This window comes from Panthera onca, chromosome C1, assembly GCF_046562875.1.
Source record: "Panthera onca isolate mPanOnc1 chromosome C1, mPanOnc1 haplotype 2, whole genome shotgun sequence".
Taxonomy (NCBI): domain Eukaryota; kingdom Metazoa; phylum Chordata; class Mammalia; order Carnivora; family Felidae; genus Panthera; species Panthera onca.
The window spans coordinates 1,311,152-1,336,594 of NC_138346.1; the positions used below are offsets into that span (position 1 = coordinate 1,311,152).

At 65.9% G+C, this 25,443-nt stretch overlaps 2 protein-coding genes across 26 annotated transcripts in view; both read left to right on the plus strand.

Annotated features, from left to right (window-relative positions):
• Positions 1-16,884, plus strand: part of KIF1A (kinesin family member 1A) — a 96,882-nt gene extending 79,998 nt beyond the window's left edge. For 13 of the 25 annotated variants that reach the window (XM_078450638.2, XM_078450640.2, XM_081796322.1 and 10 more), the window contains 11 exons: positions 5,982-6,096; positions 7,065-7,198; positions 8,182-8,243; positions 8,569-8,714; positions 8,981-9,181; positions 9,644-9,721; positions 10,268-10,392; positions 11,175-11,327; positions 11,887-12,079; positions 12,916-13,034; positions 13,389-16,884. In XM_078450638.2, coding sequence (XP_078306764.1) covers positions 5,982-6,096; positions 7,065-7,198; positions 8,182-8,243; positions 8,569-8,714; positions 8,981-9,181; positions 9,644-9,721; positions 10,268-10,392; positions 11,175-11,327; positions 11,887-12,079; positions 12,916-13,034; positions 13,389-13,431 — 1,369 coding nt within the window. In that variant the 3' untranslated portion in view covers positions 13,432-16,884. Of the gene's footprint in view, positions 1-4,727; positions 4,752-5,981; positions 6,097-7,064; positions 7,199-8,181; positions 8,244-8,568; positions 8,715-8,980; positions 9,182-9,643; positions 9,722-10,267; positions 10,393-11,174; positions 11,328-11,886; positions 12,080-12,915; positions 13,035-13,388 lie in introns of all 25 variants that reach the window. The other 12 variants (XM_078450637.2, XM_078450636.2, XM_078450639.2 and 9 more) reach the window with 1 other exon arrangement.
• Positions 16,885-20,409: 3,525 nt separating this feature from the next.
• On the plus strand, positions 20,410-24,586 carry LOC132672385 (putative aquaporin-12B). Its single transcript, XM_060624373.3, has 3 exons — positions 20,410-21,166; positions 22,761-22,877; positions 24,199-24,586. The coding sequence occupies exons 1-3, from the start codon at positions 20,560-20,562 to the stop codon at positions 24,402-24,404; spliced, it is 930 nt and encodes a 309-aa protein (XP_060480356.3). The 5' UTR covers positions 20,410-20,559; the 3' UTR covers positions 24,405-24,586.
• Positions 24,587-25,443: the final 857 nt, after the last annotated feature.

Genomic DNA, 25,443 nt, shown 5'->3' on the forward strand with positions numbered 1-25,443 from the left:
GGCCTAGGGCACTGAGAGCGAAATGGGGGTCAGAGCCCCAAGACTCGGGCTTGCGCTTCCCCACAGGGCCCGGCTCTACGGGGCAGGGAGCCACCGTGGCGGCGGGACCGGGGACTGGCGGGACCGTGGGAGGTGGCGGAGGGAGGGTCTTGTCCCACGTGTGCGGACAGCCTGGCAGTGCCCTCCTCTGGCCCAGTGAGTGTGGACAGGTGGCAGAGCCTTCGGGAACCTTGTTCTCCTTCCCCCTTAGAAAGGGGATAATTTCGCCGCTGCCTGAATGGCCGAGACACACACGGCCTCACCCCTCACCCCTGACCACCCCTCACCCCTCACCCCCCCTCACCCCTCACCCGCAACCACTTACCCCTCACCCCTTATCCCCTCACCCCTCACCCCTGACCACTTACCCTCACCCTTCATCCCCTCATCCACTCACCCCCTCACCCCTCAGCCCGACCACTTATCTCTCACCTGTCATCCCCTCACCCCTCACCCCCCACCCCTGACCACTTATCCCTCACCCCTCATCCCCTCACCCCTCACCCTGTCACCCCCAACCACTTATCCCTCACCCCTCATCCCCTCACTCCTAACCCGTCACCCCAACCACTTACCCCTCACCCCTCATCCCCTCACCCCTCACCTCTCATCACCTCACCCCCCACCCCCGACCACTTATCCCTCACCCCTCATCCCCTCACTCCTCACCCTTCACCTCTCATCCCCTCACCCCTCACCTCTCGTCCCCTCACCCCTCACCCCTGACCACTTACAGTCACCCTTCACCCCTCACCCCCAGCCACTTACCCCTCACCCCTCATCCCCTCACCCCTCACCCTGACCACTTACCCTCACCCTTCATCCCCTCATCCACTCACCCCCTCACCCCTCAGCCCGACCACTTATCTCTCACCTGTCATCCCCTCACCCCTCACCTCTCATCCCCTCACCCCTCACCCCCGACCACTTACCCCTCACCCCCTCACCCCTCACCTCTCGTCCCCTCACCCCTCATCCCCTCACCTCCTCTCCCCCCACCCTCACCCCTCACCCCCAACCACTTACCCCTCACCCCCTCACCCCTCACCTCTCGTCCCCTCACCCCTCATCCCCTCACCTCCTCTCCCCCCACCCTTCACCCCTCACTCCCAACCACTTATCCCCTCACCTCCTCACCTCCTTCACTCTTACCCCTCTCCCATCATCCCCTCACCCCTCAGCACTTATCTCCTCGCCCCTCACCCTCTTATCCTCTCACTCCTTCATCTCCTTACCTCCTCACTCCTTACCCTCTTATTCCCTCACCTCCTCACCCTTCACCCTCTCATTGCCTCATCCCTTACTCCCTCACCCCTCACCATTTATCCTCTCACCCCTTCATCCCTCCCCTTCCTCGCCCCTCACTCTCCTATCTCCTCACCCCTCACCTCTTATCCCCTCACCCCTTCACCCCCTCACCCCTGCCTTCATCCTTTCATCCCTTCACCCCCTCACCCCCTCACCTCCCCACTTCCTCGTCCCCTCAGTCCCTCAATCGTCTCATTTCTCCCTTTCCTTCTGGTCCAAGGACTCCCGCACGGCACGGTGGGGGAGGCCGCTGAGCCCTCCATGTGTCGCATCAGGTGCAGCAGGATCCCCAAGGCTGGGGTTCGAGCCCATTGCCCCGCTCCCAGCTGTGTGACCGTGCTGGGGTCACCCTCCTCACTGGACACGAGGGCTGTCCCGGCTGCAGTCCAGGGGGCTCCGTCCTGGAAGTCTGCCTGTCAGTTCGCCTTCCCCAGGGCCACTCTTGAGAGTAATTCTCTTCTAGAAACGTACTTCCTAGAGCGTTATGAGTTTCTTGTTGAAACTTTGAGCACGGGGTTTGATTTTCAGATTCTCAACAAACCCGTTCGCATCAGGATGCCCAGCTGGCCTGCCCACTAACCTACCACAGCTGAGACACTTGTCACAGGCGCCGGGTGCAAGGCACAACACAGTTGTCTAAACGTCTAAATCGGCCACGTGCAGCCGGCATGCGAGAGTCCCATCGGGAATGCCCAGGCCCTGTGTGCTGGGAGCCCCGACCTCCCGATTACCCTACCCTGGCAGCCCGGCCCCACCTGAGCCCCGCGGGGACGCGCGCGGGCGCACAGCCCGTTGGGTTAGGCAGGGCATCCGAGGGGACATGAGACGCCTGCCCCTGTCCTGGCCGGTGTAGCCGCTGAAACGTTCTGAGCAAGGGTCGACACGGACAAAACATTGGAGAGCGTATGACGTTTTCTCTGTCGACAAACTTTTTAAGTGACTTTTTGGTTTTCCCACATGGGTCCTCCTTTGTTTGAGCATCAAGCTCCACGTCCCATCACTGAATTGGGGGTGGTCCCGTTTCTGGGCCCCTGCGGCCCCACCCTCGTGCGTGGCTAGAGGAGAGCCGGCCGAGAGACCTCCCAGCCTGGGACCCCGCCCCACCGGGCGTGAGCGGCTCTGTGTTGAGACATGGCCGGAGGCGGCTGGACTGGACCAGGGATGTCTCAGAGGAGGGGGCGCCTTGATCCCGAGCCCCGCAGTCGGCTGCAGAAGGATCCGTGCAGGGCGGCATTTTCCTTCCAGAGGGAGGGCCCCGTGGGAACCCCTAGGGCTCTGCCGTGGGCCAAGCCTTGCCCTGCCCGCTGCTCTTTCTACACAAGGGTGGCCCGGAGAAGGGCTGAGGACCGGGGCCGTGGGTGGGACCTCACTGGAGGAGGGACACGTGCTCTGGCCTGTTTCCCCAGATGGGCTGGATCCCGAGGGCCCGCGGGCTGGTGGGGTGGGCCAAGCCCAAGGGGAGGCACCGGAGTGGGCTCGGGTGCTCCACTCGCGAGGTGGCCGCATCCCAGTGTTTCTGCCTCAGTGGGTCAGTGGGTTGGGGGTGGGGGCTGAGAATCCGCACTGCTAACAGCGCGGCGTCCCGAGTGGTGCTGCCGCTTCGGGTCCGGGGACCCCACGTCCGGGCCGCACGGTTCCCCGAGGAGTTGTGTCTGAGGGACTGGCTGGGTGTCGGGTGGGGCAGAGTGAGGGGTGCTGTGGGGAATGGGGCTCTCTTCTGGGGGTGACCTGATGCCCAGAGAGATCTCCAGAGCCCTGCGCCTGTTCACAAGTGGGGGTCCGGTATGGTACCCACGGCCTCCCATGGCATCCTGGCTCACTACGGCTCCCTCTCTGGCTCTCTGGGTCTTAGTTTCCTGCTTCCTGATCAAGGGGGCACCAATCAGCGGTTCCCATGCTGCGTCCTGCAGGCTTGGTGTCCTACGTGGCTGTCTAGGTCCCACATCGGGGGGGCCACCGCCCTCTGCACCCCAAGCACACCTGCCGTCATCTGGGCGGGACCTCCCTCGGCAGAGGCTTCAGGGGCTCGGGAGTGTTGTTGGGGACCCTTCCTGCCTGGGGCTCCGGGGTCTGGCACCCACGGCTGGCTGGGGGCTGACCAGTGGTTTGGAGCCAGCTATGGGCAGCAGCTTGGCTATGCCAGGTCAGACCCCGGCCATCTTGGCACCTGGGGAACGGTGAGGTGAAAGGTGCCATCCTAGGCTGTGGACGTGGGCCCAAGAGGGTCCCCACCCCCCGTCACCTCATACGTGAGACCCACAGGTTCAGGTTTTCGGAGAGATTCTTGGTCACTGGAGTCTCATCGGGGCGAAAGCCTGACGGAGGGCCTCCTGGCCAAGAGCACCTTCAAGGGGCCTCGGTGAGCCTTGTCGGAGGTGTGCAGTCTCTCCGTGCGGCTCCAGCCAGTTCTGGCACGGCCCACCTGGTCCTGGGCCGAGGCCCCTGGCTGAGCCCTGGGTCTCTGGCTGGCCAGACCGGGCTGGCTCTGGCTCCTCTGGAGTGTCCCGCCCAAGGCTGAGGGGCTCCAGACGAGGCGGGGACCCAGCTCCTGATGCCCGAGTAGGAGCCTGCCCTGGGAGGGGCACACAGAGAGTGCACGCTGGTGTAGAACCGTGCTGGTCCCCGATCTCGGGCCAGCGGTGGGGGCAGGCTGGGTCCACACGGCCGGAGCGCTTGCAGCGGAACGGAAGCCGGCGGTGTTCTTTAGCGACTTTTGAGGCGGGTGGACAGAGGGGACCGCACCGAGCTGAGGCCGTGGGCCCAGCTGGAGGGTTTGGGGCTGGCTGGCCTACTTGGGCGGGGGCCCCAGGCTAGCCGTCCCCGGTGTGTCATCGGGGCCTCTAGGAGGCGAGGACTAAGGATGATGACCCCCGGGCCCCGCCCTCGGCACCTCGTACTGGCTCGTTCAGCCCGCAGCACGTCTCCATGGGGCCGCGGTGCCTGCCGGTGGTCCGTCCAGGAAGCAGGGTACAGAGATGTCTGGCGAAGGCCCGGGGTCGAGCGGCTGTGCGGGAGCATTCGGAGCCCGGTGGTCCGGAGGGCGTTTGGGCCGGGCTGCCGTGGACCACCGGCCGTGCCTGCGGGCCTGCGGCGTCTGGGGGCCCCCGGGACCGAGGGTGTCCCTTTAGGTCTGGGTCACGGGTCCACGGGTACCCGCCTGGTCCTGCTGGGGTGGACCCAAAGCTCTCAGCGCAGACGCGGGGGGCCGGGGTCGGAGAGGGCCCCGCCCGCCGCCCCGTGAGGCGCTTCGGCGGCCGGCGGGACAGCACACACGCCCGCTCGCTGTCGGTTAGCTTGTACCCGGCCGTGTGACCGTGCTCGTTCTGACTTGTCCATCTCTTCTGTGTGTACGTGTGTGTCCTGGCTGCCTCCACCTTTAGCGTTTCGTTCGGAAATGACACTAGGTACAGCTCTCTTTTCTCTTCCGCGCTGGCTTGGTCCGTCCCTCTTCCGCTTTTCAGTCCCCTTTCTCCTGCGACGTCTCCCCTGCGCTCTCTGCCAGTTCTCCGGTCACCCCGCTGTCCTCACGTCCCTTCCCCTGGGTCTTTGTCCTCGGTGACGTGTGTGTGACAGCGGCCCTGCCCCGTCCCACTGCTTCGCCCCGCGCCCCTGAGCGTGTCACGGGGAGCCCGTCCGCGCCTCGGCGTGGCCTCGCTCCTCCTGGCCGCCCTCCGCGCCCCTGGGCCGGGCCGGCTCCTCGTGGGGTGGGGGGGGGGGGGGGGGCCCGGTGGGGCCAGGGCGTGAGCCGCTGCCCGCGGTCTGTGTCTTTGAGGATGCTTGGATGGAAACGGGGCAAGGCTGGGGGCTGAGCGGCCACACTGTGGACTGAGGCAAATTTACCACCTCAGATAGGATCCTCGAATGCCCACCCGGCCTCGGACAAGAGTTTAGGAGCTCTGCCGGGTGGTTGAAAACAGGAGCTATCCTGTAATAGGAAACCCTGCCCCGGAGCGGAGGCCGCTGAAGGGTGTGATGTCCCGCCTCCCAGGGGCGGCTTAGGCTGCCCTCAGAGGGGCCACGGGCCTCCGGCTCTGCTCACAATCTTTCTGGGTTCGAGATGGGGACAGGGAGCAGGGCCCACCACCTGCTCTGTGCTAAACCGAGAGGAGCCTGGCCGCGGGGGGCGGGGGCGAGGCCATCTGCCCCGGGCCACCCCGCTTCCACTCCAAGTGTCCTCCCCCAAGGGAGGAGATGGGCCACACAAGGTTTTGGCAAACCTGGGCAGGTCGGGACCTCCTTACTCAGACGGGGCAGGAAGGGGCGGCCCCCTTCTGCCCTCTCCGCGTCTCTCACCCCTGTCTGCCCCCACCTCCCCTCCTCTCCCTCCCTCTTTCCCTTTGTTGCTGTGTCCCAGCCCGCTTGCCTCCTGCCCTCCCTTCCCTGCCCCCTCTGCCCCCGCCTCAGCGTCTGCGCTGCGGCTGCCCCGTCCGTCCATCCGTCCGTCCGCAGGGGAGTCCCCCACCCAGCCCGGTCCCCAGTAAGGAGGAACCTACTGTTCTCCTCGACCCGCCGCCCGGGCTTCCTGACCGGTGGCCCATAGGTCTCTCTGTCTGTGTCTGTCCGTCTGCATGTCCCCAGCCCACAAGCGCGGCCCGTGTGCTGCCACATTTGACCTTGTCTCTGCTTCCTTCCAGGACCTTTTACCAGTTTGAGGCCGCGTGGGACAGCTCCATGCACAACTCTCTGCTGCTGAACCGGGTCACCCCGTACCGAGAGAAAATCTACATGACCCTCTCGGCTTACATTGAGGTGAGAAATCTGTGCCAAGGGTGCACCCCCAAATCGCTGCCCCCCAAGTCTGAGATGCTTGCCAAAGGGCAGTGGGGGCCCTGGGTAGCCCCGGACAGAGGACTTGTCAAGTTCTTATTCAATCCACCTACTCCTAATGGCGCCGTTCCCCCTCCCAGCACTATGTTCAGTGAGGCTTTGACCTCGGGGTTGCGGGAGGCCTGTGTCCATGTTCCGGGCAGCCTGAACCAAGAGCCTGCCCAACCCCGTCCCCGGGGTCTTGCGCTGTGCCTTCCCTGCCAAGCACAGCGGGTGGCCCGGAGCATGGGCGTTGCCAGCTGGGTGCAACAGCGAGGACCCAGCAGCCCGGAGGGTGGCGGCTGGTGGCACGGTGGCACCCCACCTCCCCTCCCAGCCCGATTGCTCCGGCTGTGGGAAGGGAGCGTCCCGACTGCCTCTCGGGGTGGCGGTTTGCTGGGGAAGCACTGGCTGGGCCCTGCCGCCGTGAGTCCCGGCCCACAGCGGCCCTGCCGGCACCTGCTGTTGAGCTGCAGGAAAACAAGAGAAGCAGCGGTGTGAGAAACGGCGTGTCAGGGCCCCGGGAAGTCATCTAGAGTTAAAATGTGGGTGGGAAGCCAGGATCTGGTTTGATCTTCACAGGTGTTTTTGGGAGCGTGTTGCCCCATCCCGTGGCAAGGTGGCGGGGGCCTGACAGGGTGAGGCCTGTGTCTGGGACCTTCGGGGTCCCCGGCACCCACGCCAGCCCTCTGCGGCCCAGGGAGGCGGGGCCCTGGCTCTCTCCCGGCAGTCTCCTGGGGGGGGGGGGGGGGGCAGGGAGCTCGCACCTGGGTGGGGGGCCAGGGCAGAGACCCACGAAGGTCTGGGGCTGTCGGTCAGTGGCTTGTGCGCCCCGGGAGGTTAGAAGGGGGCCTGGGGCCCGGGTGCCGCGGGGTGCTCCTGCGCCTGAGCCCCCCTGCCCCCCACTGCAGATGGAGAACTGCACCCAGCCAGCCGTCATCACCAAGGACTTCTGCATGGTCTTCTACTCTCGGGATGCCAAGCTGCCCGCCTCGCGCTCCATCCGCAACCTGTTTGGCAGTGGGAGCCTGCGGGCCTCGGAGAGGTGAGCCTGCCCTCGGGGGGTGGCCCAGGGGTCTGCTGTCCGGCACTCTGGCCCCAGTGAGGACAGACCGGACTCTGCACGGGGAGCGGCTGGCGTGTCTGGCAGAGGCTCGAGTGACACGCCGGCTTCAGGCGGGCCCAGACCAGAAGGCAGACTGGCCACTGTCCCAGCCAGTCCCCTGCATTCAGAGCCTCTCACCTGCCCCTGATGTTGGCGTCAGTGGAGGCCATGGGACACAGATGGCACATTGAGGGGCGTGAGAGAGCCCGAGTCTGCCCACAGGCATGCGGGAGAAGGCCTGGGGGGTTTGCCCTTCGGCCCTCCTGTGGGTGGTCCTGGGCCCGCTTCCCCGTAGGACCTCAGGGCCGTGCCATCAGGCCTGGGGGCTGCGACTGGAGAGAGGGCATTCTGGACAGGGCCTCTTGCCATTGGAGGCTGGCAGTGCCCGAGGGAGGAGAGTGTCAGGCCCAGGCCCAGCCCTCCCTTCTTGCTCTCTGACCTGTCCCTGCATTCCTGGGGCGGGGAGAGGTGGTGAACAAGAGTGTCACGGCAGTGAGGAGAGACCACCAGGCCACCTGTGCTCACCTTCGGTGAGGCTCCCCATGCTGTCTCATGGACCCCAGTGTGCGGGACACCTGGGCACAGCCAGGAGGACAGAGTCTGGGGCTCAGGACTTAGTGGCCTTGGGCTGGCTGTAACCCGGCCACGCAGGGTCACCTAGTGAGCACGGGATACCGCCTGCGAGCCTGGCTCCCCCCTGTGCAAAGGTTCGTGGCGCGCACTTGGCGAAATCGCGGTCCCTGGCAAGAGGGGGCCCAGAGGGGTCTGGGAAGGGGACCGCCCACACGTGGCTGCAGCTCAGGGCCCCCGCGGCCCCGCGCAGGGCCACCCGGCATGGGCTCGCAGCAGGACCGGTGCCAGCTTCGCATTTGATCGGCCCTGGCCATGCCCGGTGCCCACCCGCCTCCCCCCTCTCCCCGCAGCAACCGCGTGACAGGCGTGTATGAGCTCAGCCTGTGCCATGTGGCCGATGCCGGCAGCCCAGGTAGGCGCCTGGTGGGGGGTGGGGGGGGCACTTGGTTAGGAGCCAGGGTTCCCCGGGGTCCCTCAGCTAAGCTGCCGTTTTGGGGGGCCCTCACTTTCGAGACTCACGTGCTCACCTTTGCACTTCGGGAGTTGTTCTGAGAGTCCGGAGGACCGTGAGGGGAGAGGCCGCGCGGGGTGCGGGCCCGGCGGCCGCCGTGCCGGATGACTTCCTGTGGCCGAGGCTTTCCCGGGGGGCCGGCCTCCCTCCGTGGACAAGTCCCCACGGGGGGCCCAAGGCCTGGCGCCAGGGCGCGGATGTGGCCAGACCGGCACCCCCTTTCCAGGGATGCAGCGGCGGCGGAGGCGCGTGCTCGATACGTCCGTGGCCTACGTCCGCGGCGAGGAGAACCTGGCGGGCTGGAGGCCCCGGAGCGACAGCCTCATCCTGGACCACCAGTGGGAGCTGGAGAAGCTGAGTCTCCTGCAGGAGGTGCGCTCGTGCTCGCCGGGCGCGGACTGCGGGCCGCAGGGCGCATGGGCGGCGTGGGGGGGGCTCGGGTGTCCGTCAGTTCCACCCCCCGCCGACCCCAGAGCAGCCGCGCACCTGCGGGGGGAGGGCAGCGCGCTGGCTGCTTCGAAGGGCGGCTGCGGGGCTGGGGCTCGAGGCCGAGTGCCGGCCGCGCCCCAGGGAAACAACGGCGGGCGCTGTGGGTCCGGTCGCCCCCGGGGCTGAGCTGCGCTCCGGCTCTCGCGCAGGTGGAGAAGACCAGGCACTACCTGCTGCTGCGGGAGAAGCTGGAGACCACGCAGCGGCCCGGCCCCGAGGCGCCGTCCCCCGCCTGCAGCGAGGACTCCGGCTCCCACGGCCCGTCCGGCCCCTCGTCCCCACTCTCGGCCGAGGGCCGGCCGTCCCCCCTGGAGGCTCCCAACGAGAGACAGCGGGAGCTGGCCGTCAAGGTGGCTCAGGCAGCGCTGCTGTGACCCCGGCCCCTCTGGGGGTGACTCAGCCCTGTCCCGTCAGAGCAGGGGCGGGGAGAACGAGGGGTCCCGGGAGTCCCCTCGCCTACCCCTCACCCACCCACACTGGAATCTGTCAGCCTTTTACAGCTTCCTCCCCCAAGCAGTGACCTGCTTCCCCGAATACCTACGCTGACAGGGAGCTTACCCCCTCTGCCCGGAGCTGGCTCTTTCTGCCGCTTGACGGGCCGCGGGGAAGGCCTCTTAGACTGTGGGCAGCGCTGCCCACCCCCCGTCTTTGCCCTCGGCCCCCAGCCTGCTCTGAGAGGCCTCCCCGGCTCAGCCGTCACCTCGGAGGGTGGAGGTACCTGGGCCCCCGGACAGTCACCCACGTCGGGGCCGTGCCTGGGGCGGAGCCGGGTCCGGGGGCCTCCTGACTCCGGGCATTTGCTCCTCTTACAGTGCTTACGCCTCCTCACGCACACGTTCAACCGAGAGTACACCCACAGCCACGTGTGCGTCAGCGCCAGTGAGAGCAAGGTGGGCAGAGAGGGGCCACCCCCCAGGTCATCACGGGGCCGTTGTCACCAAGAAGAACTCACAGTCGTATCCAGAGAAGGAAATAAGGGTTTTCTTAGAAACATACTGTCATAGCCAAGGGCCCCGTCTCCCTGTGCCTGGGGTCTGTGGAGCACAGGGGCCTCCCGGCCTGGCCCTCACCCAGCTGCCTCCGTCCTGGGCTGGTCAGGCCCCGTCCCTGTGGCCATCCTTCCTCTACCAGGGGACGGATCCTGGTCCCCAGAGCTAGTGTGGTCCCTGTGCTGCCCCACCCCCCTTGATTCGGGACCTGCCGTGTGCTGTCTCTGCTCAGTCTCTGGCCCATCGCCGGTCGTCACCTTTGACGTGTGTAGGGGCGTGAAGGGGCTAGGGGCAGGTCGAGGGGGGCTGGGAAGAGGGTCTGGCCTGCAGTTGGAATGGGGGGTGCCCCAAATGGAGGTAAAAGGTGAGCAGAGGCATAGGAATTAGCCACTGCAGGGGTGTCCCCACTCTGCAAGCCCCACGCCAAAGGCCCACTGTCCTCCACAGCTCTCCGAGATGTCTGTCACCCTGCTTCGGGACCCATCCATGTCCCCTCTGGGGGCAGCCACGCTCACACCCTCCTCCACCTGCCCCTCTCTGGTGGAGGGGCGGTACGGAGCAGCTGATCTGAGGTGAGTGAGCTCCAGGCTCCGGGAGCAGCTTCCAGTGCCGAGAACCGACTGATGACCTCGGCCGTGACTCAGGCGCACAGTGCAGGGAACGTGGCGCGCGCGTGGCCGGGCACGAGGGACGGCCACAGGCATCTAGGGCAGGGCCAGCTGGAAGGGATCTGCCCCGCGCCCTGCCCTGGCTGGCGCGGCCCCCGCCCGTCTCCGGTTGTGTTACTTTTCCGAGGCCAGTTTCTGCTGAAGGGTAGATTTAAAATGCACTGGGGACGAAAACCGGGAACGGGTCAAACCGGCACAAAAGCCAAACCCTTTTCGGGGGCAAGTGCTGGTATAATAGTCAGTAGGAAAACCGGCAATGAAGTAGCTTGGAGACCCACGGGCCTGCCGTCGTGCTGATGGCTGGTGTCTGCTCAGCTTTACCAGCACCTCTTACGCCCGGTCCCTTAGACTTTAAATCCCTCAAGGCATCCACGTTTTCTTCTTAAAATAAAAAGGCATCCAGCCCTCTGGGCCTCATCTGAGACGGGCCTGTTCTCAGCCGGGGAGCTGAAGAGACAGGGGTCCGCTTTCACAGGGGCGGGGAGCAGAAAGTGCCAGGAGAAGGCCGGTGGGTCTTGCGGCCACGCCGGCCCTCCCCGAGCTCCAGCTGTGGCTGTGGTGGGGCAGACCCTGGGAGGTGCCCATGGGGCCGGCTGGGTGTGGGAGGAAGCCCGGTCCCACGTGGCTCCCCGGCCCAGCGGGGACTCTCCCTGCAGGGGTGCAGAGGCTTCGCTTTGCTTCCCCAGGACCCCGCAGCCCTGCTCCCGGCCGGCCAGCCCAGAACCTGAGCCTGTGCCCGAGGCAGATTCGAAGAAGCTTCCATCCCCTGCTCGGGCCGTGGAGGCGGACAAAGAGCCCCCGCGCCTGCTGGTTCCTGACATCCAGGAGATCCGGGTCAGGTGTGTGGGGGGTGCCCTGCCCCAAACCGGGGCTCTTCTAAAACCACCCGGCCAGCTCTGTCCCTGACCCAGGCCCGGGGACAGCGCCACACTAGGGAGGCAGGCAGGCAGGCCACCCCTGACCTGGGGCAGGAGCAGAGAAGGAGCAGACAGCAAAAGGGCAGGAGGGGGCCGGGGACCTCGCGGGCACCTCTGCGGAAAGATGGTTTAATGCATCTGCGAGTTATCAGTTTGGCCTCTGTGCCAGATGCCTGCCTGGCCCTTGTGGCCCAAGAAGGCCACCCTCCGCGGGTTGTGGTCACGGAACCCCATGTGACAGCGAAGGCGGCTGCGGCCTTTTTTTTTAAAGTTTCTCCTTTTCACAGCTGGAGAAACTGAGGCCCAGAAATAGGTTGGTGGTTCTGGTCTCTGACCTCCCAAGCTGGGGTTCTACCGGGTACCCCATAGCCCCTGAGCCCCGGCCGGTACCGCCACGGGCCTGGTGGAGGGTGGTGGGCCCCACCGTGAGACCCCCACTGACCGCCAGGAGCACATGAGCCAGCAGGCGTCCCTCCTGCAGCCCCATCGTCTCCAAGAAGGGCTACCTACACTTCCTGGAGCCGCACACGGCCGGCTGGGCCAAGCGCTTTGTGGTGGTACGGCGGCCGTATGCCTACATGTACAACAGTGACAAGGACTCTGTGGAGAGGTTCGTGCTCAACCTGTCCACCGCCCAGGTGGAGTACAGCGAGGACCAGCAGGCCATGCTCAAGGTACAGCCTTGGAAATGGGATGGGCGGGTCCCGGGTTGGCCAAGGCCTGGCGAACGCCCGGCAGGGCTGCGGGACGTGGGAGCCGGGCCCCGTCCCCCGTAGGCCCGTTTCCTACTCGCTGCCAGACCGAGGTCCCCATGTCCTGTCTCTCACAGGGTCCCCCTTCGGCCCTCCCACGGGGCACCTAGTCCTGGTGATGGCCAGCCATGGCTGTGGTCCACAGATGGGGCGAGCACTGACCCATTCCCCAGGGACACCCTGGGTCGGGGGCTCTGAGCCCCACGGGGCCGGCCATGTCGGGGGCCTGGGAACACGGCCTTCCTGTCCCCTGGCTTTGCCCTGCCCCTCTCCGAGCCAGCAGTGACCCTGGCTTTGCCAGACCCCTACAGCACCCGCTGGCCGATTTCTGATGCCCTGTGGTGGGGGGTGGGCACAAACTCGGCGTGCCGCCCACACCTGCCCCACCCAGGGCTCAGGCTCAGCAGGAGAGGCCGGCACGGCAGCGGAGCCAGAATGGCGGGGGAAGGAACCTCGGCCCGGGAGGGGTAGACGCATCCCAGGGGACCACGCAGAGCAGGCCACAAGGGAGACCTGGGGCAGGAAAAGACACAGGGTGTCCCCACCGCAGAGCCTTCCGCGAGGGGGCCGCCCCCGTGTGGGTCAGACCGGGCCGTGTGCGCTGCGGCTGTCTCCTGCGGGTTCTTCTTTCCTGCCCCCTCACCCCTGGGATGTCCCGGTGGCGCCCCTCCCCTGCCCCCACCCATGCCCCACGGTGACCACCGCGTGCCAGCCTGGCGGAGGCCTCGCGCCGTCTCACGGCAGCCCTGCCTTTGCAGACACCCAACACGTTTGCCGTGTGCACGGAGCACCGCGGCATCCTGCTGCAGGCCAACAGCGACAAGGACATGCACGACTGGCTGTACGCATTCAACCCCCTCCTGGCCGGGACCATACGGTACGCGGCTCCCCCTGCAGGTGCTGGGAGGGCACCGCCCCCGGGCGCGTTCTTGAGGACGTTAATGCCTAATTTGTGTCGTTGCTGCTGGTAAAGCGAGTGAGCCCCTGAGATGTTCAAAACGTACTCGCTCCTGGGGGCAGGCCCTCACGCGGTTGCAAACACAACTCACGGTCAGGCCTGGGCACAGCGAGCCCTGGCGATGGGACCCCCGCCCCTCCTGCACCGCTGACTTGCAGAAGGCAGGTGGGCGACTCCTGAGCCCGGGTCTCTCCGCGTGAGCAGGGAAGGAGGGGGGGCGTCCGCCGCCGAGAGGCCAGCATCCCGACCCCCGCTTGTCTCCACCTCCCGCAGGTCCAAGCTGTCCAGACGGCGGTCTGCCCAGATGAGGGTCTGAGCCGGAGCCCCCTGCGCCCCCACGACAGCCAGCAGGCCAGCCCCGCCCCCAGTCCTCGTCACCATCCGTCATGTCACACGCGCCCAGCCTGCCCCCACCAGCCAGCCAGCCAGCCAGCCGGTCCCCTGTTGGGGACGCTGCGCGGGGCCCCACAGAGCGCCACCTCTGGCCCGGGCGCCTGCACCGCAAGACCTATCCTGCCCCGAGCAGAGGCCATGTTCTGTCTTCTTTCGGAGCGGGCCCCGGGTGGGAGCGGCTGGGAGGTGCCAGAGAGGCCGGAGGGCACAAGTCAGGGGCGTCGCTGCCGTTCTGATATTTTTTTAAGCATAGACAGACTTATAATTAATATACATTAGTTTAGTGACACCGAAACAGGCCACTCAGAAATTAACTATAAGACTGTGTTCTATTTATAAGTATTTATTTCTAATGCCTTCACATAGACCCGTAGGATTCGGATGGACCCCGTCCCCTGCTTGTTCCCTCTCTCATCCCCAAGCCTCGTAGGGAAGACCACGGTGAAGAGGCGTCTGCACAGGCCGGGGCACCACCTGGTTGGCACCACGGGGGCGCGTCCACCCAGGACCGAGCTCAGGCTCATGGGGGAGGCCTTCCACCCGGGGTGCGTGTGTGTGTGTGTGTGTGTGTGTGAGCATCAGGGGACCCGGCGCCCGAGGTCCAGGCCGCGAGGGGGTGGCGTGCACCCTCCCAGCCGGAGGTAGAATCTGCGTCTCACCCGGACAGCAGCCTCTGAGACGCGACCCCGCGGGCAGTGCCGGCAGCTTCTCCCCAGGAGCGTGCGGGCATGAGGGGGACCAGGCAGATGGGCCCCTGGGCTGTGGGGCTCTCCCGGCAGGGGCAGCAGGGGTGGTGTGTCCAGGCCGGCAGGGTGCAGGTGGCGGGGGCGGGGGGGGGTCCGGGCGGTGGGGGGCTGGGGGTGCAGCTTCTCAAGCTCCAGATGGTTCCCGGGAAGAAGGTGTGTGGCTTCCCCTCTTTGCCCCGAGAGAGGAGTGTCTGTGAGTCCCAGTGAGAAGATTCCACGGGGTCAGGGGAGGGCAGCCAGCAATGGGGCCCCCGTCACCAAGGAGGCTCCCCTCTCCTGCACCTGAGGGCGCTGCCCTTGTGTTGCTGCAGTGTCCGAGTCGTGCCCCCAGGGACTGCACGGCCCAGGCCCGGCCGCCGGGGCAAGAGCCTGCCCCGGGCTGGGAGTCTGGCCAGGCACCACACCCGGGCCACAAACACATCAGAGAAACCCCGGGGTCTGGGGGGTCTTCGGTGACCCGTTCCCTTGCCCGCAGCCGCACGTGGCCTCTTTCTAACTCCAGTCAAAACAGCAACCGATCCATAAACCCCTGTCCCGCCACGAGCAGGTTCCGCTCGGAACCTGGGCGTCCATGCCGTTCTCTGGTGCCTTCCGCTGCCTTCGCCAGACCCTGCAGGGCACCCCAGTGACCCCCCACTTTCCCACTTGGTTCAGATCACCTTGTCGCACCCCGGCCAGTGGTCTGGGGCCCCCTCAGCCTGGCTGTCCCCAAGCGGCACTGACGAGGCCTGTGGATATTGTACGGGTTCCGCGCCCTGAGGCCCGAGGTGTGCGCGGCCTCTTTCCTCTAGGGGTGCGTGGGCGTGGCTCCCACACTAAGCGACCAGGTTTCGGTTGGAGGCTTCCCTTTGGGAAAGTTATCCCCCCGATAACTTGAGCTTCGCCCCAGACGTGGGACCAGGCGGACGGGCTCCCCCATCTGAGCGCCGTCTGGCAGCCGCGTCTGGCTCCGCCGGCCGCGCCGGGCCGCTTGGAGGCTGTGAGCGCGCCTTTCCCGTGGCTGGTCTGGGCAGTGCGTCAGCGGTCACTTCCACCCGCTGCTCCCCTCGTCCCGGTGCTCGGAAGGCACCACTGATGGCATCGCTCCATCGGCAGAAAACGCGTCCGAGGAGACCACATCTGTGGGACGCGGGGACCCAGCGGCCTTCTTTGGGGACCCCCAGAGGAGGCCTCGCATCCTGGACAGAGAGCAAACGTCCGGAGACCGGACGCTCCCGGGCCGAGACGCAGAGGGCAGGGGTGTGGCACAGTCCAGAGCAAGCATTTATTCTGGCTCCTGTGATGGCCTTGAGGGCAGGGAGGGGACCAGGGAAGGAGGACGTGGTTCCTAGATGAGTTGGTTCCCGACAGCCCCCCTTCCCGCGGGGAGACTGGAGGTGCAGGGCCCGGGCCGCAGGCCACCCAGGTCAGCCAGCCTGGAGCCGCGGCCTGGGGAGGCTCCGAGGCCCCCGCACCCGGGGCGCAGGGGTCTGAGGCCAGCCAGCCTGCAGAGCACCTGCCTCGTGGGGCTGAGGGAAGGGGGATGCGCCCCATACGCGGGAGCCTCCACAGCCATGGAGGTGCCCCCAGGACCGTTTGATTCTGGCCCTGGTGCCCGTGCCCGCGAGCCGGGTGTGGGCCACGTGGACCCCCTGTCCCCTGCCAGACCCTCGGAGTTGGTGGGGAGAGAGATCCGAGTCAGAACGCCTGGTCCCTTGTCTGTCCTGCCAGAAGCTACCCAACGTGTCACGTCAGAGGGGACGGCACTTAGCAAACTGGGCCAGTCTTCACATCTGTGATGAGGGAGGCTGCTGTTTCCCAGAGGAAGGTCAGGCCTGGCTGTGGCTGTGATTTCTCACCAAGTGGGGAGGGAAGAAAGATCCAGAAAGCCATCTCTCTGGGAGTTTTTTTTTTAACACCTGATGGCACTCGTTTTGCTTTGAGGGATAGCCGTCCTCACCCAGAGAAGCTCTCTGTCTCCTCCAGGGAGAGGGGGAGTCCCCCCGCTGATCCGCTGTGGTCCCAGGAAGGGGGGCACTGGGCTCCAGGCTCCAGTGTGACCCAGCTGGTGCCCAGGGGTGTTGACACGTTCCCAAGTTCCAAGGCTTCCGTGTTCCGAGTAATCACTCCTAAGATGCCAACGTTTCGGTCACCGATCACACACACGCACACACACGCCCCGGGTGGTTGCAGGGAGGCAGCCTCCCCCTCCGTCCCGGTTCCCCCTCCGCACCTGCCGGGCGGGCGTGGCGAAGCACTCGGGGAGAGTTCCTGAATGTCGCCGGTGGTTCGGGCGTCAGCGGATCGCAGTGCTGGTCCTCCGTCCGCCCCCTCCGGTGCGGGACCCCGGAAGGCGCCCTCCTTTTACCCCGGGGACCAGGGAAGTGCCCCCAGGGATCAACAGAGTCTATGGCTTCTTCCAGGCCGGTGCTTCCCGCAGCTGGCCGTCCCCCGCGTCCCCCCGTAGCTTGTACATATGTGGTTGTGTGGCACACCCTGGCCCCTGCACTGTAACCACCATCCCTACGTAACGACTCGAGTTCCCTGACGTCCTAAACCTGAGTGTTAGGCTCTAGGCTCCTGTACTGTGTGTGTGCACTTAAGAATCTGTCCAATTAAGAAATAAATGTGGCTCCTTATGCAACATCAGACCCGCGGGTGTCCACTGTGGCCTTGTGTGTTGAGTCTGTTCGATGCGGCCAAGAATGGCCCCTGGGGTCAGAGGTCCAGCACTGTCCAGAGAGAACCCACTTCCCACACCGGTGAGGCAGGGGGGAAGAGAGCCTGGAGGGGTGTGAGGGGTGATGGTCACGGGAGCACCCACCTGCTTCCCTCGGCACCCGGCCGCACCTGGCTGCGTAAGCCACGTGCCCAGGCAGCCTCAGCTTTTCTGTACGGTCAGCTTCACCCGGTACCAAAACCACACGACGATATTGCAAGAAAATAAAATGCAAACCAGTGTCCTTCAGCGACATAGAAAACGAGTATCTTCGGTAACGTTTTGCCAAACCGAATCTACTAACTAGAAGGATAATCCCTCGTGATCGGGTGGGGCGAACCTCGGGAATGCGGGGTTGGCTCAAAAACCCATCAGTGTGATTCACCATGTTAAGCCAACAAAAATCTGGTTGAAAATCAGGAAAATCAGAAAATGAGAAAAATCGCTACAGACACAGAAAAGGCATTTGACCAAATTTAACGTCCGTTGCTAACTGAGCCTTTACGTGGACGATCACGTCCTCGGCCTGACAAGGCACGTCTCTCAGCAGCCCACGGCTAACGCCATCCCTAAGGGCAGAGTGGGAGTGGGAACCCTCAGGACCGGGAGCGAGACAGGACGTCCTCTGTCAGCAGCAGTTGAAAGGAAGCAGACTCGGACACAACAGGGTCCGAGCTCCCCCGACACCCCCCTCGGGAGGCCGCCAGGCTCAGCAGTGTGACCACCGCTGCAGTCGCGCGCCGTCGTCCTAGAGAACGCGGTGACAACGGAGGAGTGAGCACCTGTGATGGCCGCCCGTCCCCTGGCTTTATCCCTCTGCCCCCACGGCGTGCAAGTTGGCCCTGAGACCGTGTGCTTTGCTCTATTTAAGTTTTATCTAAACGTTAAAATGATGGGGCGCCCGGGTGGCTCAGGCGGTTAAGCATCTCGGCTCACATGATCATATGATCTCACGGTTCCTGGGATCGAGCCCCATGTCGGGCTCTGTGCTGACAGAGCAGGGCCCGCTTGGGATTTTCTCTCTCTCTCCCTCTCTGTCTCTCTCCGTCCCTCCCCTGTGCGTGCTTGTGCGAGCATGCGTGTACGCGCTTTTTCTCTCTCCCTGTCTCTCAAAAACAAATATAAATAAATAAGTAAATAAAAGTTAAACTTAGGCAAAAATAAAGATTGAACTCACGCTGATCGCTCAGCACGAATAGCCACTGAGCATTAGCCAGGCTTGTGCTCTCGGTGATGTGCTTCCTGGGTCTGAAACCACTTTCTGTGTATTCTGACTGGGCCAGGCCCACCCCCACCCCAGTTGGAGCAGGGGGTTGGAGGGTGGAAGGGGGTCTCTGCGTGATCCCTGAGGGAGCCCTGGCTTCTCCGCTCACGGACTCCAGGGCTCCACCGGTTCCCCGCTCCTCCGACAGGGCGGGACCTTAAAGGAAAGAACAGGCCCCTTGCCCCCCACACCCCTTCCTGGGTCTGGGGTCTGGACGGTTGTCTGCCTTCCAGGGGGAGCAGCAGGCAGAGCTCCTGTGGGGTTAACCTCACCCCTGCCCCCTGGGGCCCAGGCCCCTTCCCCACCTCCAGGAAAGTTCTGGACCTCAAAATCCTCTACTGGGACAACCGGAGGAAAGGCAGCATCTGTCGCCCATGCTCTGGACCCCCCTCCTAGCTGTCAGTCTCCCCTGCATCCACGCAAAGGGAGGCTGCCAGGGGGCGGGGGGAGCCCTTGGACTGGAGCCACACAAACAAAAGGAGGGTCAGGGGGGCGGAGGCTGGGCCAGAGGTGAGCCCCCTCCCACCCCCGCAGGAAGGCTGGCTCTCAAGGAGGCGGAGCTACCGCTGGGCCCCCTTGTGAATGTGTGCACCTGCTCCAGAGGGGGCCGCGGTCCAGAGCTGGGCCCTGCTGAGCAACCCTGCGGTGCTGCAGGTGACAGGGCCATTTGGGACACGTCCAGGACTTTAGTCACGGTCCCCCGGGAGTCAGGCGCTCTCAGGGGGCCCCCTCCTGGTGACGTCCTACCCAGCCCTTTCTCCAGTAGTCTTGCTCAGCTGAACTCCTTGGAAGGAAGTGGGTGGCCGGCCTTCTCTTGAGGGGCAGGGGGGAAGCAGGATAGGGAAGGCTTGTGAGAGAGAGGGGTCAGGTGCTGCTGCAGGCCTTGGGGAGCCCCAGGTGGGCACAGGGTGAGGGTAGGAGGGGCAGAGGCATCACCCGTACCCCCAGCGGTGTCTGGATGGTGGGGCCTTTGCCTTGCGGAAAGCCCACCTGCTGTGCTCAGAGCCCATCTCCATGGCTCTGTCTGTCCATCTGCGGGGCACGGGGGTTGGGACATGGGGTAAGGGGACGAGGTGCCCATCTCCCACTGGCCCACCCGCCCCGCTGATCTCCCCGCCCCACTGTGCCCACTGCCTTGGTCCTGGTATGTCCAGGAGACCTTGACCTGGGCCTTCCCCCGAAGCTCCTCCCTCCCCAGTGCCACGCCCCTCCCAGCCTCTGTCCCCCTCCCCTCCCAGTCCTGAGGGAGGAGCTCAGGGCCAGAGGCCCCTCCCCAGCCTGGCAGACCCCTCCCCCGGCAAGCTCCCCATCCAGCGGCCTCTGCACTGTGCCAGGCCATCTCCTTCTGCCTGGAATGACCCCTCCACCAGGGGTTGGCCGCTGAATCCAGCCGCCGTCAGTGACCCAACGCAACTGCTTAATGTCTGCTCTTCCCCAAGGTCGATGGCATACTACAGTCACTGTGACGTGTCGGTGACCTCAAGCCCCTGAGACTACGACCTCCGAGCTCGTGTCTCTGAAGCCTGGCCAGTGTCCCAAAGTCCCCGGTTGCTCTGGGCTTGAGAGCCAGGCCCCACAGCCTGTCCCCAGGAGGGCCGTTCACAGGCAGTCTCTGCTTACCGAGGGGGAACGGGTCTAGTCTTCCAAGGTCATTGTGATCTTGGGTCCGGAAGGAAGCACCTGAACGTCTCAGCCAGCCAGGCTTTCTTGGAAATGCATCTTTATGAGTCTATGCTGCTAGGCAGGAAAAGCAAAGCGCATGGTGGGCCGGGCAGACTTCTGCAGGGTCAGCTTCCTGAGGAGTCCGGAGCGGCCAGGCCGGAGCGCCCACGGCTCCCTCCCTCGCTTGTGTGGGGACACCCGGCCCGTCACGCAGCTGCCTTCGCAGGGGGACCTGGGGCCAGGGGACCCACAGTGCAGGCAGAGCCAAGGCCCCTCACCCAGGTGGGACGCAGCACAGGGGCAGGGAGCTGCCAGGCCGTGCCCACGGAGCCAAGGGCCCGGGCCGTGAGTCACGGAGCTCCGACGGAGGCTTTGAAGCTGCGTCCAGCACCCGCGGCTGGCCGAGTGGGGGCAGGGGGCCAGGCGTGCCTCAGGCCCCAGGGAGGACGCCTGACCTATGGGCGTCCGCTGTGGTTCTGCTCCCGGGCCGGCAGCAGGTGGGGGGGGGGGGGCGGGGGTGAGGAGGTGAGGGCACAGGTGTGGCGTTCGCAGGGACAGCCCGCCCAGGTGGACTCTCCCACAGCGGCCCCATCCTCGGGGCTCAGGGCTCAGGGCGCGCCAGCCCTGACACGTCAGCTCGGGTCCCCCGCTCGGCCTGCTCCTCTAGGGGCCCCCAGGCCGATGGCCGGTCTGAACGTGTCCCTCTCCTTCTTCTTCGCCACCTTCGTCCTCTGCCAGGCGGCCAGGAGGGCGTGCAAGGCCCTGCTCCCGGCGGGCGCCTACGCCAGCTTCGCCCGGGAGGCGGTGGGCGCGGCCCAGCTGGGGGCCTGCTGTCTGGAGATGCGGATGTTGGCGGAGCTCGGCCCCTGGGCGGGGGGCTTCGGCCCCGACCTGCTGCTCACCCTGTTCACCCTGCTCCTCCTGGTTCACGGGGCGACCTGCGACGGCGCCGCGGCCAACCCCACCGTGTCCCTGCAGGACTTCCTCCTGGCCGAGGCCTCCGCGCCCCGCACGCTGCTGAAGCTGGCGGCCCAGGGGCTGGGTGTGCGGGCGGCCTGTGCCCTGACCCGGCTGTACTGGGCCTGGGAGCTCTGTGACCTGCACGTCCTCCAGAACCTCCTGGACCCGCACTGCAGCTCCCCCCTGCGCACGCCCGTGTCCCACGGCGCGCTCGTGGAAGGCGCCGGCGCCTTCTTCTTGCACCTGACCCTCCTCCGCCTCCGGAACAGCCTGCCCGCCTACCGGGTGCCGGCCGTGGCCCTGCTGGCCACCGTCATGACCCACACAGGTGAGACGGGGCTGCCTCTCCCTTGGGCCACGTCAGAGCCTCTGCACCCGCGTGGCCGCCCCGCCCACCCGCACCTGCGGACACCCGGGGGCGAGGCCGCCAGCCAAGGGGGGCCGCCGGCCCACGGAAGCTGCCGACCGCCCTTTCCCGGGAACCCAGCGGTGGCACGGCGGCCGGCTGGACAGGACCCGGTGCGGCAGGGTGGACCTGGGCCCCCGTCGGGGCCGTCGTTCTGGCTGGATCTTCCGCATCCCAGCTGCTCCTGGCCATCTCAGGAGGCCGGCTCCCGGGACAGGTTGGGGCGGTGGGGGGGCAGCCAGTGCAGTTTCTTCAGGGCCCAGGCCGGGCCCCGCTCTGGAAGCCCCTGCGCGTCCTCTGCCGCCCCGTCCAAGAGCACCAGGTCCCGCCGTGTCTGCCCCAGCCCCCTCCCCCTCCCCACTTGGCCCCAGATGTCTCCAGGGAGGGCAGCACCTCCCCCGTCCCGTCCCATCCTCGGCCGCGCACCTCGGGCCCGGGCCTCCTGACCAAGCTCCCTGGCACCGCCCCCCTCTCCCGGCCCCCACGCAGCCACCCTTCCCACCAGTGGTGAAAGCAGAGAGCTGAGGTCAGCTGTGGGATGTCCGGACTGCTGACCTCCCAGGGCAGCTGTCCCGGGCAGGGGAACAGAGCTGTGGGGGTGGGGTGCAGGTCATGTGGCCGGCGGCTCACTCCTGCTCAGGGCGCTACGGCTACACCTGGAAGGGCCTGAGGGCCCAGCTCCCCCAAGTCTGCTTTCGGGGGCGGGCGGGGCCCGGTAGGGACAGAACCAGAGGGCTGACTTTCTGAGATGCCGTCCAGGGTCTGGTACAGAACAGACGTCACGTGCCTGGGAAGGCGCCGCGAGAGCCTGTGCACAGGCGGGGAAACTGAGGCACGGGTGAGCAGAGACTAGCCGGGAGCAGGGCTGTGCGTCCGGACTGCCTGGGGTCCCGCCTGGGGAGATGCCGGGAGCTCCTGTGTCAGCCCTGCCGCCACCCAGGGCGCCTCCTGGAGATCCTGGTCTGCAGAGTGCTTCCCACTCTGGTCTGCCCGGACGAGGCCGGAGCTCTTTGGCAGTGGTGGACGTGGCCGGGGTTGAAGGACGCTGGCTTTTTCCCCAGCCCCTCCTCATCTGCCCTGCCCCTTCCCCTTTCTCTTGTTTCTTCACTGGGCTCAACCCTTCTCCACCATCTGTCTCTGTCTGTCTCTGCCTGTCTCCCTGTCTCACCGTCTCTGTCTCTCTCTCCAACTCTCTGTCTCTGTCTCCCTTTCTCTCAAGGACAAGTGCCCCCAGGTGGACAGAGGAGAAAAGAGCTGGGGGAGATGAGCGGTGGGTAGGGTGGGGGAGGTTTGCGGACGGACTCTTGTCCCAGCTGCTCCCTGATCCGGGGACCTTTGGCTTTGGCCGAGTAGCCCTCCTGCCCACGTCCCCATCAGTACAGTGGGGTGAGGATAGGCTGAGCCCCAGCCTGTGTGCCGGGAACCACGGTGGGGATTTCCGGGGTGGCTCCTCTCCTGGCCGGAGAGGCGGCCGCAGGCAGGGCCCCACGGGGACGGTCTGTGCCTCCTCCCACAGCTGGGCCCTTCACGTCCGCCTTCTTCAACCCGGCCCTGGCCACCTGGGCCACCTTCCACTGCTCGGGCCACACCCTGCTGGAGTACATGCAGGTGTACTGGCTGGGTCCTCTGACAGGTAAGGGCAGAGGGGTCACCTGGGAGGCTCCGTGGGCAGCAGGCAAGGCCAGGCCTGGACAGTGGCTTGGGGATTGCCACGCAAAACATTTGTGGTGGACGTGGGTGCTGGGCGGGCAGGAGGGACGCACCCACTCCTGCAGGGCGCCCTCACAGACCCTGAGCCCGGGGCTCAGGCAGGGGCCACTTCTCCAGCACCTGGCCTTGGCCTCTCGGCCTCACCGCACTCTCCACACCTTGTCCGGCAGGTAAGCAGGGTCCGGTGGAGCTCTGGAAGCTTCCTCCACTTCTCTCTGTCTACACGGTGGGCGTGTTCTCGGGGAGCACAGCCTCGGCCTCCCCGGGGCTCCCAGGCAGCTATAGGAGCCATGAGAAATCCCATCGTTCCCATTTCTGACTTCACTTTCCACTTGACCGCGGCCTCGGGTGCATGTGGTCCGTCAGCAGAAAGCACCGGGAAGAGGAGCAGTCCCTGCCCTGCCCGCATCCCCGCCCCCCTCCAGAGGCAGCGAGGGTCTCCTTATCCCCTCCCCCTTCTCTACATAACGGGCTCGGGCTCGGGCTCGCAGAGCCACTTCTGGGTTTTCAGTTAGGGCACTAACTCTCCGCCCTCCCTGTGACTTCCTCCCCCGCCGCCTCCCGGGGGACGGGCCTTGTGCACCTGAGAACAGCCCTCGGGCTCAAGGGGGCTTCCCTGTGTAAGTCCTTACAAGACTCACGTACACTTGAAGAAAATGTGCTCTCCTGTCCCGCTGTGGCCCACTTACCTTCCCAGTGACCCTAGCGGCCGCGTGAGAATTTAGGATTCTCGGCTCCACAAGTTCCGGGAAGAACCTGGGAACCAGGGGCCGGGCCCTGCCCTCAGCACACCCTGCACTTCCCAGCCCCGGCCCCACCCACACCCGTCTCCTCCCTCGCTGTCACCTCCACTCTTGCCTACACGCCCAACACAGCCATGCACAGGGATGACAGGTCACTTGGGAGGCAGCCCTGGGAAGAAAGAGGCCGTGCACGCGGCCCACGACATTTGTGCCGGTGACACCAGGCCCAGGTCCCCGGAGCCTGGCCGAGAAGTGGGCCCGGTTCCTGATGGGTCATGCACGTCTCCCAGGGGTAGGCGCAGGGGGCGGGGAGGGGAGGGAGGTGTGGGAAGGGCCAGACCAGGGTCCGGGCGCTGGCTCCCTGACGGAGGTGTGCAGGCTCCCCCAGGTCCAGGCCTGCGGGGCCCCCGTCGCACTGACGGTCCCGGCGTGAGCACCCGGGCTGCCTCATGCTGCAGCGAGCCGACTGGGCCCTGTGGTCTGACGCCTGGTTTCTTGCAGGGATGGTCCTGGCTGTCCTGCTGTATCACGGCCGCCTTCCTCGCCTGTTCCAGAGGAACCTGTTGTACAGCCAGAAGAACAAGTACCGAACTCCTAGAGGGAAGCCGGCCCCGGGGCCTAGAGACGCCCAGACGCCTGCAGAGGGGTGCAGAAGCCGGGAGCCTGGGCGGGGTGGGGCGGGGCAGCCGCTGCCGGGCTCCCGCTGAGCCAGCACGGTCTGGGGCGAGGGCCGGGGCTCTGGCTGGACTCTGGGGCCTCCCTGAGCCGAGGGGGGACCGGACCCGCAGCCCTTTCTCCCCACAAACCTTTCGTCAATAAACCTTTCCTAAGACCTGCCCGTCTCCCTGGCCTGACAGAGGCTTCTGGAAGGGCAGGCAAGGAAGGACGTACGCCATGGAGGCTGGTCTGTGTCACCCCCATCTTCCCACGGGGCGTCTCTTGCCTCTTTACAGAATTAGGATCAAAGGGAAGACCGAGGAGGAAAGGCAAGAGGTCCAGGGTGGGTCACGGGGTCCTGAGAAGGTGCTGGGGTAGAGATTCCACAGGTGGTGCCTGGCTGCCCAGAGCCCACCGCCCGGGAGGCCCGAGCAGCCTCCTCGCCCTGACACCTGCTGGCCACGTGGGGGAAGGCGGCCGGAGCCTGAGGCTGCAGGGGAGCGGGCTGGACACAGGGTCCGGGTCCCACCATCCGCCAGCATCCGACCCTCAGGGCGGCACGCCCCCGGGTCCTCGTGGCCGGGCAGGAGTGAAAGGAGAATTCCGCCCCCCCCCCCCCCCCACTTCCCGTGGCTGCCCCTTCGCCCCTTTTTCATCCGCTCTCCACCTGGCCTGGCAGTGAGGCTGCTCCCTCTGGGCCCCGGCTCCCTCTCCCCTCCTCGGAGGGGCTTCTCCGGGGGGGGGGGGGGGGGGGGGTGGTGAGCAGGCCCAGGTCTCTGAGGCCAGCCCTGTGTGCCTTCTGGAAGGCTTGATGGGGCTACACGGAAGCTTCCAGAAGGAGGACCATGTGCACACAGGGTTGGTGCCAGGATGGGGGGCCATCCAGCTCCCTTTGAAGGGAGTCTTTGTGGGCCGGGGGGCTGGAGGTGATAGCAGAGGTTGTAGCCCCAGGAAGGAGGAGAGGGTCCTCGGGGGGCCCAAGGTTAGAGGCTGGCTGGCACGTCTGTCCCCATAGAACGTGGCCTCTGCACAAATACTTCCAGGACAGAAGCTTCTGGTGCTCACTTAGTAAATTTTTTTTTTTAAAGT

Coding starts and splice junctions, on each gene's coding strand:
- LOC132672385 (XM_060624373.3), top strand. CDS start 20,560: ATGGCCGGTCTGAACGTGTCCCTCTCCTTCTTCTTCGCCACCTTCGTC. Junction 21,167..22,760: donor CACCGTCATGACCCACACAG/GTGAGACGGGGC, acceptor CTCCTCCCACAG/CTGGGCCCTTCACGTCCGCC. Junction 22,878..24,198: donor CTGGCTGGGTCCTCTGACAG/GTAAGGGCAGAG, acceptor GGTTTCTTGCAG/GGATGGTCCTGGCTGTCCTG.